The sequence below is a fragment of the Muntiacus reevesi genome, chromosome 12, assembly GCF_963930625.1.
Source record: "Muntiacus reevesi chromosome 12, mMunRee1.1, whole genome shotgun sequence".
NCBI lineage: Eukaryota > Metazoa > Chordata > Mammalia > Artiodactyla > Cervidae > Muntiacus > Muntiacus reevesi.
This window is the reverse complement of record NC_089260.1, coordinates 75,838,065-75,851,302: the sequence shown is the minus strand read 5'-3', so window position 1 is coordinate 75,851,302 and position 13,238 is coordinate 75,838,065. Positions and strand designations below refer to the sequence as shown.

The 13,238-nt window shown below is 63.8% G+C and overlaps 1 protein-coding gene across 17 annotated transcripts in view; it reads left to right on the top strand.

Annotated features, from left to right (window-relative positions):
- TSNARE1 (t-SNARE domain containing 1) overlaps positions 1-13,238 on the top strand; it is a 115,423-nt gene that overhangs the window by 64,549 nt on the left and 37,636 nt on the right. For 3 of the 17 annotated variants that reach the window (XM_065902891.1, XM_065902892.1, XM_065902890.1), the window contains exons 11-13: positions 3,600-3,672; positions 4,881-5,315; positions 10,297-11,368. In XM_065902891.1, the coding sequence (XP_065758963.1) occupies positions 3,600-3,672; positions 4,881-5,315; positions 10,297-10,877 (1,089 nt within the window). In that variant the 3' untranslated portion in view covers positions 10,878-11,368. Of the gene's footprint in view, positions 1-3,599; positions 3,673-4,880; positions 5,316-7,494; positions 9,680-10,296; positions 11,369-13,238 lie in introns of those variants that run through there. The other 14 variants (XR_010658657.1, XM_065902901.1, XR_010658655.1 and 11 more) reach the window with 13 other exon arrangements.

Sequence of the window (13,238 nt, the reverse complement as noted above, 5' to 3'; positions counted from 1 at the left end):
GTCAGGCCTCAGGTGTGCCCGCAGGTCAGCCTGGTGCTAGGGCGATGTCCCTCCGAGTCCTCCCTCGGCTGCCAGGCTGGTGGAGACAGGCTGCAGCCCAGGGCCCTGGGATACCCCACTCCCCTTATTCCCTCCAAGGTGGCCTGAGTGTCTGTTCCAGCAGGTGGTTGGTTCATCCCTGGATGACTCAGAGGGTCACGGGCCTGAGGGTGAAGCGGGGCCCCAGGACGGTCTCCCGGGGACATGGGGCCGCAGTGGTCCTGTGTCAGCTCAGAAGTGGGCAAAGTCAGCATCAGAATCTCGGACATCTTCAAAAGAGGAAAAGTAAAGAAAAGATAAAGATAATGCTAAGTTGTGTCCGACTCCTGCGATGCCATGAACTGTAGCCCGACAGGCTCCTCTGTCCGTGGGATTCTCCAGGCAAGAATACTGGAGTGGGTTGCCATTTCCTTCTCCAAAGAGGGGTGCCGGGAACCGAGAAGGGTGCCAGTGTCAAAGGTCATGTCCATGTCCAAGAGGCTGGTGAACGGAGACCTCCCAGGCGGCGGTCTCTGACGATGACCTTCCGGAGACGGGATGCGGTGCCCATGGCGCCCTGCCCAGAGGGGCGGGGGAGTCACCCACACGAGGTCCCCCTGGTGTGGCTGCTCTGTGCTCCTGGGGCGCCGGGGGCATCTCGGCTCATGCCGGCAGACCGGGCCAGCCAGGAGCAGCCAGCACCCTGGCAGCGGCCACCTGGCTCCAGACAGACCCCGTGCATGTGCCTTCGGGCATGGAGGGCGGTCGGCAGAGGCCTGGGAGCGACCCCTGGCCCCAGATGGCCAGGCCAGTGCCAGCTCCTGGCCGCCATCCACAGCCACAGCTCTGACCGTGTTCGTGGGACTGCTTGCTACAGAAACGTGATGTAGGCAGTGTTCCAGGAGGGGGCGGCCCCTGTGCGTTTGCAGTAGTTAGAGATTAGCCTTGGCCACTGCATCTCCCGAAATGGGAGGCCTCTCCCGAAGCCCCGAAGGGAGTTGGACTGGGGACCCACTGTCCCACCCAGGCGGTTCCGGGTTCTTGGGGTTAGTGCTGCTCGGACAAGGTCCACCCGCCACAGTAGCGGTGTGTCCCCGTTGGGGCCGGGCCACGGCGATGGCCACTGCTCTAGCTTCTGGCCCCCCACCCCGGGCAGGCAGCCTGGCGTCCTGGGCCCCTGAAGGTCCCGGGCTCGTGGCTCCTGCTCAGCCACCCGTCCCGCCCTCTCCTCCGCTGAGACTCTGTCCCTGTGCCCGAGGGAAGGGATCCACTGCACGCGTGTTGAGCTCGCCGGCGGCTAGGGCACGAGACCTCCCGGGAGCGAGCCCATTGTCCCTGGTACTGATCAGGGGCCCGGACTGCCGGGGCTGCCCCGCTCCCAGAGAGCGGGAGGGTCCCAGGAGAGCCCCTTTACCTCTGGTGCTGGCTTCCCTGCCTGTCTGTGACCTCATGCAGCGTGGGGAGACTGAGTGCCTACAAAGGCCCCTCGGAGCTCCCAAGTCCAAGCGCACCCACAGCCAGACTCCAGACCTGCAGGTTTCTGCCCATGGTGCGGGCTCGGTGGCTGAGGTTGAGGCTGGCCGTCTGGCGGCCTTGGGGCGGAGACCTGAAAAAGTGGGGAGGTGGGCTTATCTCCCTGAGGTTTGGCTGAGGCTGCGGCCGTCACTGGTGGCCTTGGGGTCTGGACCTTCAGGTTGCGCCTGAGCTCGGCCTTCCTACCAGCAGTCTTGTCCAGGGAGGGCCATGGGGATGCAGATCCCAGAAGCGGGTCCAGGTCAGAGGCCACCCGAGACCCTGCACTCATCACCACCTTCCCGGCCGTGGGCCCGGTTCCTGCAGAGCCGCCGCCTCTGCCGTGTGTAAGCCCAGTAATTGAATTGCGATTGATAGTACTTGTCGGTTTAAGATCATGCTAATTGCTTCATTTCCCAGCACACTCCTAAAAAGAAAATGAATCTCCCTGCGATATTTAGCAGTGGGGTGAAATGACCCTGGTGGAAATGAATCCAGGGTCCTGATGGGCTGCAGGGTGGCGGATGGGGGGGCAGGGATGTAACACCCGCATCTCAGAGGTGTGGAGGGGCCTCCCCTCCTGGCTCTACCCTGGCCATGCGCCCGGCACTGAGGGAGGAGGCTTGGATTTGCTGGGTGGTAGGTGTGGGAACTTGACTCCTAGGTGAACGGCTTTGCCCAGGGTCACCTGGCTGGCCAGTGGAGGAGCCATCTCCTGCAGGGAAGGGACTCAAATCAGCGGGCATTGGTGCCAATCCCCACCCTCCCCCTTTCTGAGCGGCCCTTCTTGAGCCCCTGTAACCTCTGCACCCAGCACAGCCCCAGACGTGTGCTGTGTGAGTGGCATGCCCACATTCTTCATCAACATCACTTCTACTTTGTTGGGCGAGTGGAGTTAAGATAGAGGAGGCTGGCAGGGAGAATGCAAGTGGCCAGCATGACAAGTGGGGTGGGGGGTACCCGAGTCTTTGGGTCCAAGTTCTGCTTCTTACCCCACTCACTAGCCTCAAGAAGTTACTGAGTTTTCAGACCGCAGTGGGGCTTCCATCCATCCACCACCTACCATCCACCTATCCACCATCCACTATTCTGTCCATCTAGCCATTTACCCATCTGTTTATCTTCCATCCACCATCCATCCATCCATCCATCCATCCATCCACTATCCATCCATCCATCCATTATCTATCCAATGCATCCATCTGTCCATCCACCACCTGCCATCCACCTATCCACCATCCACTATTCTTCTGTCCATCCAGCCATATACCCATCTGTTTAGCTTTCATCCACCATCCATCCATCCACTATCCATCTATCCACTATCCATCCATTATCTATCTAATACATCCATCTACCACCTGCCATCCATCTGGCCACCATCCACTATGCTTCTGTCCATCCAGCCATTTACCCATCTATTTCGCTTCCATCCACCATCATCCATCCATGCACTATCCATCCAATGCATCCATCTGTCCATCCATCCATCTGTCCATCCATCCACTATTCATCTCTCCATTCATCTACCCATCCAGTTTAGCATCCATCCATCCACCACCCACCATCCATCTATCCACCATCTACTATTCATCCATCTACCATCTGCCACCCCTGTGTGCTGGCCATGGTGGGTGCCGGGTGGACAGAGAGGGGCAGGCCGGCCCCTCAGTCAAGGAGCTGCAGGAGGGGAGAGGAGTGAGGTGTCTACAGGACTGAGGGGCCTGTGGGAGGTGTATACTGAGCCCCCCACTCCGCATACCCTCTTCTCTCTAGTCAGGCCTGCAGATCAGTGTTGGGGACACCATCCTGCAGAAGACTGCAACCTTCCAGGGGCCAGCGCCGGGTCCTCTGCACCCAGTGAGGGAGCTCTCGGCCCCGGGATGTTCAGCGTGGGCTTTGACTTTCGGGTTGGGGGACAGTGTTTCAGATCCCAGCAGTGTCTCTGAGTTGAGGGGTGACCCTGGTCTCATTTCTGGTTCTTGGCTGTCAGCACTGCTGAGGGATGTGGCCTTGACTTATGAACCGTGGGCTCTAGGGACCTAACGGCTGTCCTCTTCCTTCCACAGAGCGACCTGTTAGATGTGAACCAGATCATCAAGGACTTGGCTTCCATGGTTTCGGAGCAAGGAGAAGCCATCGGTGGGTACCCACAGCATCTGCCAAGCCACCTGCCCTGCCTGCCCCAGGCCGTCCTCGGGGGCCCTGTGTCTGGCTTCGACCCCAGAGTCCTTCGGGCAGCTGCCCCAGGGAGGGGTAGGCACGGTCTGGCGGGGCTGACTGGCAGACAGTGGGGCCTGGGCAGGTTCCCGCGGTCTGAGCCTCTGCTGGCTGCCCTCCTGGCCCTCCCCTTGGATTTGACCCGGCCCCTCAGGAAGGTTAGCCCGGGGACACCCCGAGGGGTGGGCCCCTCCTCTTGCTCGCGGGAGCATCCGGGCTGCCTGCCCCTCACCCTGTGCCTTCCTCCCAGGAGCATGTGTGGGGGGGCCTGGCCACGCAGGGAGGGCCGTCCTGCGCCTGCAGTGGCCCCGTTCCCGCCATGCGAGGGCCCCCGCCCCACCAGCCCAGCCACGCAGCCCATGTGGCCGCAAGGCTCTCCTGCTCCTCCCCCCGTGCCCAGGTGCCCGGGGCGGTGCTGGGCCACAGCCTGCGGCCCTCAGGAGCGAGGCGGCTCCCAGTGCCCAGAGCCACTTGGTTAACAGGCAGCTCCCAGCCGGGGCCCAGGGCTCCCCACACCACTCTCTAGCCTGTTCTCAGGCTGAGTCATCGCCTCAATGGGGCCTGGAGGTCGGGGCGGTGCTGAGGCCCAGCCCCCCTCCCCCGGTATGTGCTGCACCCTCAGGAGCAGAGCGAAGGAGGGGGTTGGGCCATGCTGCCTGCCAGCCCCTCCCCGATCTGCAAGCCTGGGCGCCCGCGGGACCCTGCTCCTGCTCTGGGCAGCTCTGAGCATCACCCGTGCCAGCTCAGGGCACCTCTCCTGGGACCTTCCCTTTCTCCACGTGCTCTATCGCCTCTGTGGGTGACCGTCAGGGTGGGTGTGCAGAATACTTTCTATGCTCCAGATGGACGCCCAGCTGTTTCCTGGATGGTCATCAGATGGTCACTCGGTCCCAGTGATGGGCTGATGGGGAGGGGCTCTCTGCTGGGCAGGGGGCGTGGCGAGGACTGGCCTCCTCCAGAGCCGTGCCTGCTGGAGGGGTGGGCCCCAGTGTCCAGAGTAGCCACAGCCCGGGACCCTGCTGCGTGCCAGTGTGGGTGTCCCTGGACGGCGGACGGTGGGTGAGGCCCGCGTCCCCCCATAGGGGGCGGTGGGGCCAGCCCACCGCCCTCAGCCTCCGGTGCCTTTCCAGGGTCCAGCAGTGGCAAGGCCTCGTGCGGGCGCAGCTCCAGCCCTGAGCCGTCTGTGGCGGCCCTGCTGCCCAGGCCGGGCCCCCACTCGCGCACCAAGACACGGAAGCCCAACTTCAGCCCCCAGGAGACAGAGGTGCTGGTACAGAGGGTTACACGCCATTACCCGCTGCTGTTTGGGGCGCTGCGGGGCCCGCCTGCCCGCAAACACCGGGTGTGGAGCAAGATCCTGCAGGCGGTGAACGCACTGGGCTACTGCCGCCGGGACCTGGGCGACGTGAAGCACAAGTGGCGGGACCTGCGCGGGGTGGTGCGCAGGAAGCTGGCCGAGCGCCCCCGCGCCCCCGCCATCCTCACGCCCGTCGAGCGCATGGTGGCCGAGACCTTCGCGGCCCCGGGCGCCCCCGGGGAGGCCCATGCCGCGGAGTCCCTCCCAAGTAAGTGGCCCCCCACAGCCGGCCCGGAGCCTCCCTCCAGCAAGGCCTGCTCTGCGTCGAGATGGGGAGACCGAGGCTGCAGGCCAGGGAGGGGCCCCCCTCGCCTGCGTCACTCAGCCGCAGGCCAGGCCAGACAGCGTCAGGGGCCCTCTGCCTCCCAGGGCACGCTGACCCCGGAGCCCTGGGCCCACCGCCGGCCGCCTTTGCGGCCGCTCCTGAGCCTGGCGAGGAAGATGGCTGCCTGGCTGGGTGTTGGCCGCCGCCTCCAGCGCGGCCTCCTCCTGCTCCTCGTCCCCCTCCTCTCAAGACACGGCTGCAAGCCCGTCACAGCGCCCTGCACCGCAGCAACATCGGCTCCACCCGCAGCTTGAAGCTGGGCCCCACGAACCCTCACCCCCCCCCCCCCTGCTTCCTGGGGAGCGCTGGAAGGACTTTAGGGAGAAGCTGGAAGCAGGACCAATTACATCTTGAGGGCTGCGGATGGCAGGACGGCCTGCAGGGATAGCAGGGGCCATCGACACCCCAGCAGAGGCCCCAGCGGACCTTTTGGGGGCTCTGCACCGAACAGGCGGGGGCAGGTCAGAGATGCACACAGATCCAGGACACGGCTGTGCCCTGGGCTGGACTGAGTCATGGGCCTGGACGACGGCGCAGGGCCTGCCTGTTAGTCATGGGCAGGCCGCCTGTTCTACCGGCAGAGCCAGACCCGGCTTTGGCATGCTGCAGATGGGCACACTCTAAGGCCCAGGGGAGCTGGCGGGGGGGGTGCCGGCTGCTCAGATCCATCTGCCGGCCCCCAGCCTTGGAGCGGGGCAGGAGCTCGGTGGCTGTATTCATTCTGGTGGCCCCAGTGCGTGACGCTTGGTTCTGCAAGTTCCACCATGATGAGGCCCAGCTCAGTCCAGACGTCCCACCCACCCTGGTTTGGTGGCACCCTGTCCCCGTCCCTCGTGACTCCCAGGCTCTCACCCCTCGGGGCAGCCAGCTGCTGACTGGACTCTTAGTGCCCGGGCTGCACCTGCGTTTATGGGCGCCGTCTCTGCCTCAAGCCCTGGGCAGTGCCCAGGCACGTGCGTTTGGGTCAAGGGAGGTGTGTTCATTTCAGTCGCCCAGTTGTGTCCAACTCTTTGTGACCCCATGGACTACAGCTCGCCAGGCTTCCCTGTCCATCACCAACTCCCAGAGCTTGCTCAAACTCCTGCCCATCAAGTTGGTGAGGCCATCCAACCATCTCATCCTCTGTCGTCCCCTTCTCCTCCCGCCTTCAATCTTTCCCAGCATCAGGGGAGATGTGTGCATGTAGCCATTTTTACCTCTGAGTTTTCACCAAAATGCGTGAATTCAGAGGCTTGTCCTCTCTTCCTGAGAGTTGGCTGGATGCGTGTTTGCGTCTGACAGGTCAGCCCACGGAGCTCCAGCTGGTCTCTGCTGAGGGCTATGCCCACAGCTATGGTCTCTGCTCGCTTGTCTGGGCAGCACCGGGTCCTTCTTTTCTGGGGGAGAGGAAATAGCATAGAGAATCGCCCTGGTGCTCCCGGGGGTTCCAGCCCTGTTCCTCCCGGGGTTGAGGGCCCCGGCCCTGATTCGCCCCTGCCCTGTGCCAGTCAGCCTGGCCGTGCGCCGTTTGTTGTAGGGCGGGGTGGACTCGCGGGCGCTTCATGTGAAACCGCTTTTTCACCCACGGTGCCGTGGAGGAGTGTCTTCTGGTGTCCTAGGGTGGCTCAGCTGTGCTGCTGGGGTGACATCTTGGGGGCTCTGCTGACACGCCCAGCAGACCCCTGCCTGAAGCCCCTGGCCCCCACTCGGACCCGCACGGTCGTCAGAACCAGCTGCTTGGTGCGGGGACGCCGGCGGCCGGCACGTGCTGATGTCATGGCGGGGGTGATGGTATTTCCAGACCCCGACAGCCGTCTTCACGGCGGCTCTCTGTGTGCAGAGTAGTTCCCGGGCTGGACTCACCCGTTCTGAGGGGCTGCCAGGTCCCAAGGACAGACAGTGCCAGGGTCTCTGTCCTAACACTCAGGCGGGCCAGGGCCCACGCCGGGCGGGTGAGCAGTGCCCATCCCCGCAGCCTCTGATCTCTGGAGGCCGGACTCCCCGTTTGTGCCTCCCCCCACCCCCGCCGCGGGTGACTGCAGGGTCTCCTCTCTGTAATTGCTTGTGTTGTCTTGATTTGCAGATAGTATTGAAGCCGGCCTAGAGGCTGCGTCCTCGCACACAGAGGTGGCCAGTGAGCTCCTCGCTGGAGCCAGCCGGCACCAAGTAAGTCAGTGTGAGGGCACAGCCCTCCACCCCTGCCCGTGCTGGAGGGGCAGGCCCGCAGGGTCTTCTCTGCGCCCAGGCCGACTGCTGTGGGGGAGGGGAGAGGAGAGGGCGCGGGCCGCGTGCCCAGGGCGGTCAGCCTTGCCTGCCCCGGTCTGCACCCCCACCGAGGCTGTGTCCCGGGCCTCTGCCCATGGCTCAGCGAGCGAGAGGGCAGGAGTGAGGGGCGAGCGGCTCCCAGGGGCGGGTCTTGCTGCCATGGGCGTCGGCGGGGCTGCGGCTCCCCATGTCTGGTGTGCGGCACTGACTGCCCTGTCCTGGAGGGCGGGGCCGTGCAGAGGGCACCCTGCTGGGCAGGGTGTCGCTCCCTGTCTGCCCTTGGCCGGGCGTGGGGCTGGAGCTGGTGGGGCCTTGCTGCTTGGGATTTATCGGCTGGCTCCAGGACAGTGAGGACCAATATCTGACCCTCGTTTGCTTGAGGCGGGCATCAGGCAGCTCTGGGGACACACAACTGCGACGTGAGCCCCTGGCCCGGCCTGGGTCCAGCAGGAAGTGGGTGCCGCAACCATCCTCCGCCTGCCGCCCGTCCCCCAGGCCCCCGGCTCTGTGCTGGGCCCTTACTCAGAGACAGAGCCCCCAGAGCCTGTGCCTCCCAGAGCTCGCGTCCTAGGGGTGGGGTGGGTGGACAGTGCAGTCCAGTGACATGGGGCCCTGGGCCCACTGAGGCAGGGAGGGCTTCCCGGGGCGTGCTGAGCAGGAGCGGAGGCAGAGGCCGAGGAAGGGGCTGCCCAGGCGGGCTCAGGGTGCCGTGGCCAGGGGGTGGACACTGTGTGGGCCGTGCCGCCGGGGCAGGGAGGGGCCAGGGAGGTGGTGGACACTGTCCTTTCTCCCCGGGGGCTTTGGGACGTCAGCACTGTGCTGGGAGAGGGACTCGGGTTGCCTCGGGTAGGAGGGGCGCAGGGTGGGGCCGGCCAGCAGAGCTTCCCTCCCTAGGCCTCCCCCCGTGGGGAACCTGGAGGCCACCGGGCTCCGAGAGGGCGCGTCGTGGGGGCGCCCGCTGGGCCCACTGCTGCCGCCCCTTTTTGCGTCGGGGCCCCCTGACCCCTCAGCCAGGGCAGGGGTTGGGTGTGCGTGACAGCTGGTGTGGCTGCCTTGGGTGGTCCGTGTCTGCAGGGCGGGGCCGGGGCAGGGCTGCAGAGTCTGGTGAGCGGCTCGGGACCCTCAGCCTGCACAGCCGGCCCTCCAATGCAGTGGGCGGCTGCTCCCCCAGGCCCGCTCCCTCCCGGGTTCCCAGAGAGAAGGCAGCGGTTGAAACTGACAAGCACGTGGACTCATCAGAAGCCCGGCTTGGCCTCTGCTGCGGGGACCCGGAGCTGGACGTTGCCCGCCGAGGGCCTCACTCCCGAAGCCAAATCTCAGCAGACAAGCAACACGCCGGCAGGGCGGCTGGCTCCCCCTTGTGCCCCCGGGGGCCACCGGCTCAGAAGGATCAGCGCGGGCCTGGACCTCGGAAGGAGGAGGGGACGGTGAGGAGGATGAGGACGACGACGAGGCGGCGGCGGGGCAGCCACCTGTGCCGGGGCCCGGCAGGCTCGGAACCTGGCCTGCCCGTTGCCAGGGGGCCCATGGGCCCGGTGCTCCAGGGTGACGCTGCCCTCCCCAGGTGGGACCCTGCCCCATAGGTGAGGCGAGGGGGGCTCCGCCCAGGAGGTGCAGCCCACGGTGGCCACCACGCAGGAAGCCCTCTGGCTCCTGCCCACTGCCCGCAGTGTGCTGGGAAGTGTCGGTAGGACAGGCATCACGGCCTCTGGCCTTCCATGTGCAGACAGGGCTTTGAGACCCAGAGGAGAGAAGAGCTTCCCACAGTCACATGGCTCCCCAGAGGTGGATCTGGTTTTGGAGCCTAGTGTGTAGGATTCCAGGTCTCAGCTTTTCCTGGCGAAGTGCTGCTTTTATATCCACTCCACTTATCTTCCTGGACGTCCACTTGGTGATGGCCAGCTGGACAGACAGATGAATGGAGAGTTGGGTGGATAGATGGATGGACTGAAGGACTGGAAGGGCGTCAACACAAGTGCATGGATGGACAGACAGAGATGTGGGTGAGTGATGGAGGGGTGTGTGGTCTGGCTTGAGGATGGACGGCTGAGAGATGCACAGTGGATGAACGGGAAGATGCACATGGATGGATGGACAGACAGAGATGTGGGTGAGTGATGGAGGGGTGTGTGGTCTGGCTTGAGGATGGATGACTGAGAGATGCACAGTGGATGAATGGGAAGATGCACCTGGATGGATGGACAGAAGGAAGGAGGTGGGCAAATGGAGGGACAGGTGGATGCTCGACCAGCAAACAGATGGGCAGACAGATGAAGGGATGGATATGTGGGTGGATACGTGTAGGTAGGCAGATGGACAGACAGGATAGTGGGTAGATGATGGCCAGCTTGGGTGAGCGGACAGACAGACAGATGGCAGCCTGGTGGTGGTGCCTTGGCCTTGGAGCCGCCAGGTTGGAGTTTTATCTCGGCATGCCTGGAGGACGTCCTTCGCTCTCTGAGTCTCGGTGTCCTGTGAGGGCCCTGCTGCCCACCACGGAGGGGCCCCAAGAAAGGCCAAGACAGCTGTGTGTACAGAGGGCCTCGTGCACCGAGGGCCCTCCTGGCACTGCCTGAACCCCGGCCGGCGAAGGCTTACGTTTCCTGTCTTCCCCTCCTAGCCGACAAGGAGGACGAGGCCCCTGGCTGCCTGTGGCTGCCCCTGCGGACGCTGGATGGGCCGAGCCCGCCTGAAGCCAACCCCCTGGACCCCAGAGGAGCCTTCCCTGCGTCCGCCTCCTCCCTGTCCCCGCCTGCCTCCCCAGGCTCAGCACCCCCGGCAGCTGCGCTCCCTGGGCCCCCCCGGCCCTCGCCGCCCGCCTCGGCAGGACCCCAGCCCTCCGGGAAGGCCACAGGGGCTGAGGCCTCAGAGCTGGAGCAGTGGCTGCTGAACGCGCAGCGGCGGCAGGGCACCCTGCTCAGCGCTTGGTCCCAGCAGCAGAGCATGCTGATGGCACAGCAGAACCTGCTGCTGGAGCGGCTGGCCGAGCAGAGCCAGAGGCTGGCCGACGGCATTGAGGCGCTCACCCAGACCCTGGGGAGGCTGGTGGAGGCCCTTCCGACCCGGGGCACCTCGCCTGCCAGCCCAGGCGGCTCCCCAGGGGGTGGGACCCTCTGCAGACCGGCTGAAGCCTCTCAGGGCAGCCGCACCGGCCCGGAGGCCTTCTCAGGGATGATCCTGAAGGTGGAGGAGGAGACCTAGGGTCCGAGCCCCGTGGGGCCTCAACGGAGCCGGAAAGGAGATGGGACGTTGCCAGTGTGCCCCTTCTCTCCTGCCGTTGCCCGTGGGCCCAGCGACCCCAGGGAGCGCCGGAGCGAGGTGTGCTCAGGGACAACGCGGGGGATGGCAGAGCCCCGCCTCCCATCCTGTGTGTGGAGGTCAGGGCGCGTGCACGTGGGCACAGTGCCCCCAGACCACTGCCTGGCACGTAGACTCTGGAAGTGTGCCTCGGCCGGGCACCCAGAAGACACCCAGCGTGTGCCCTGGAGTGACTCCTGGAAGCCCCCCTGCTCTGCAGGTGTACAGACTGGGTGGGGGCTGGGCCCTGCGTCTGCTTGATTTTGCCTCAAGGGATCCATGCCCGAGGGCCTGCGGTCATTTCTCTGTTAATGTCTATGACGTGAGATATGTGTGTGCACAAATATTCCTTGGTACTGGACGGGGTGGGATGCCATTTTATATCTACTGACTTTTTTTGGAAAAAATATTTTTCTTATATAAATATAAAATAACAATATTAAAAAAAAGAGTGATGAGGGTGGTGCGGACAGAAAATGAGACGGAGCTGGTCTGTCCTGGCTGTCTGTCCCCTGCGCTTTGCCCGCAGGCAGCCCTCAGCCCTCCCTGGGCTTGTGGTCCGCCTTGCCTGTGACCCCGGGGCGGGGTGGCCCCTCGGGGCGGCCCCAGGAGGCAGGCTCACGGCCAGCTTCCCCTGTGCCTCCTTCTCCGGACTTGTAATAACAGCCTTTTCCGGAAGTAGGAAGCTGAGGTCCTGGCAGGAACCAGGTAGCGTGCTGACCCCCGGGCTCCTGGGGCAGCCCGGCTCAGAAGGAGCTGAGCGCAGGGTGGGACCTACACAGAGAGAGGGATGTTTCCCGGTTTCACTGTTCCCCACAGAGCCAGTGGTGAGGCAGTAACTCTCGTCCACAAAAGCGCCTGAGCCGCCTAGTGGCCCATCTGGCCCTCTTCAGTGTGACCAGCGTCCTTCCAACCCCTCGTCCCTGTGGTCAGATGTCCCCGGGTGTTCTCCATGGTGGCTCCTTCTGCCCTGCAAAGCCTGGGTGTATCTCAGGTCTGCTCTTGGTGGATAAACTGCAGGTTAGGGGTGGTTCAAACTGTAAAGAGTCTGCCAGCAGTCTGGGAGAACTGGGTTCAATCCCTGGGTTGGGAAGACTCGTGGAGAAGGAAATGGCAACCCACTCCAGTGCTCTAGCCTGGAAAATCCCATGGATGGAGGAGACTGGTAGGCTACAGTCCATGGGGTCACAAAGAGTCGGACATGACTGAGCGACTTTACTTTTACTAGGAGCCCGTGCAGGAAACAGCTTAATGTGGGGAAATCGATGGTTGTAACGGCTTTGCTGGTTTGCAGGGAGAAGTGAAATAACTGGGCTTGTCCCCTCCCTGCAACCCCCTCACCTCCCCAGTCACCCCAGCACTGAGCCGGAGGCAGCTCAGAGGCCAGTCCTAAGATCCGGGATCCCGGCAGACGGGTCTCTCTGGGGGAGGGCCCCACAGCCTTTGGGGGCCCCTCAGAGGGAGGAAGAAGCATCACGTGAGCCCACAGGGCAGCGGTCACGTAGTCTGCAGTGGGCAGGGGGGCCAGCATTGCAGAGTGACGGGAGCAGAGCTTCAGGCCGGTGCAGAGTGCTGGTGCGGAGGTCTGCACCCCGGGACCTGAGCAGGTGACTGTGTTAGAAGTTGAGGCTTTTAGAGGGGATCGAGGTGAAGTGGGATCCCTGGGGTGACTTCCACCTCAGCGTGAAGAAGAAATCAGGGCAGAGACGCCCGCGGGGAGACGGCCGCGTGAGGACCCGGGAGGAGGCGGCCAGCCACATGCCAGGGGAGAGGCCCCGGGGGGACAGGCCTGCCAACCCTCGTCTCTGGCCTCCTGCCTCCAGGACAGGGGTGGGCGGGGGTTGCATTTCTGTTGTTAGAGCTGCCGAGTCTGTGTTATTTGATGCGGCAGCTGCAGCTGGCCCATGCAGACCCCCGAGGTATCAAGCAGATACCTAACATAAGATAGTTTCTAAGGAATATTTTAAAAATGAGGTGAAGTCACAAAGATGAGCCATGGTAACATGATCACAAGTGACCCAGCATGTCTGGAAAGGGCCAGTGACAACTTTTAAGAACAAAGAACTCGGCAGGGAGCCTGGTGGCATCCTTGGTCACAGATGACATGTGAGGCTTAGCCGGAGAAATGGCAACGTGATGGGGGACCTCAGAAACTGGGAAGGGTGACAGAGAGATGAAAGGGTGCAATGGACCAGAAGTCCAGCCTGGGTCTGGGCAGGGTCCCAGAAGAAGAAAATCGAATGAGGAAAGGCGGTGCGTGACCCC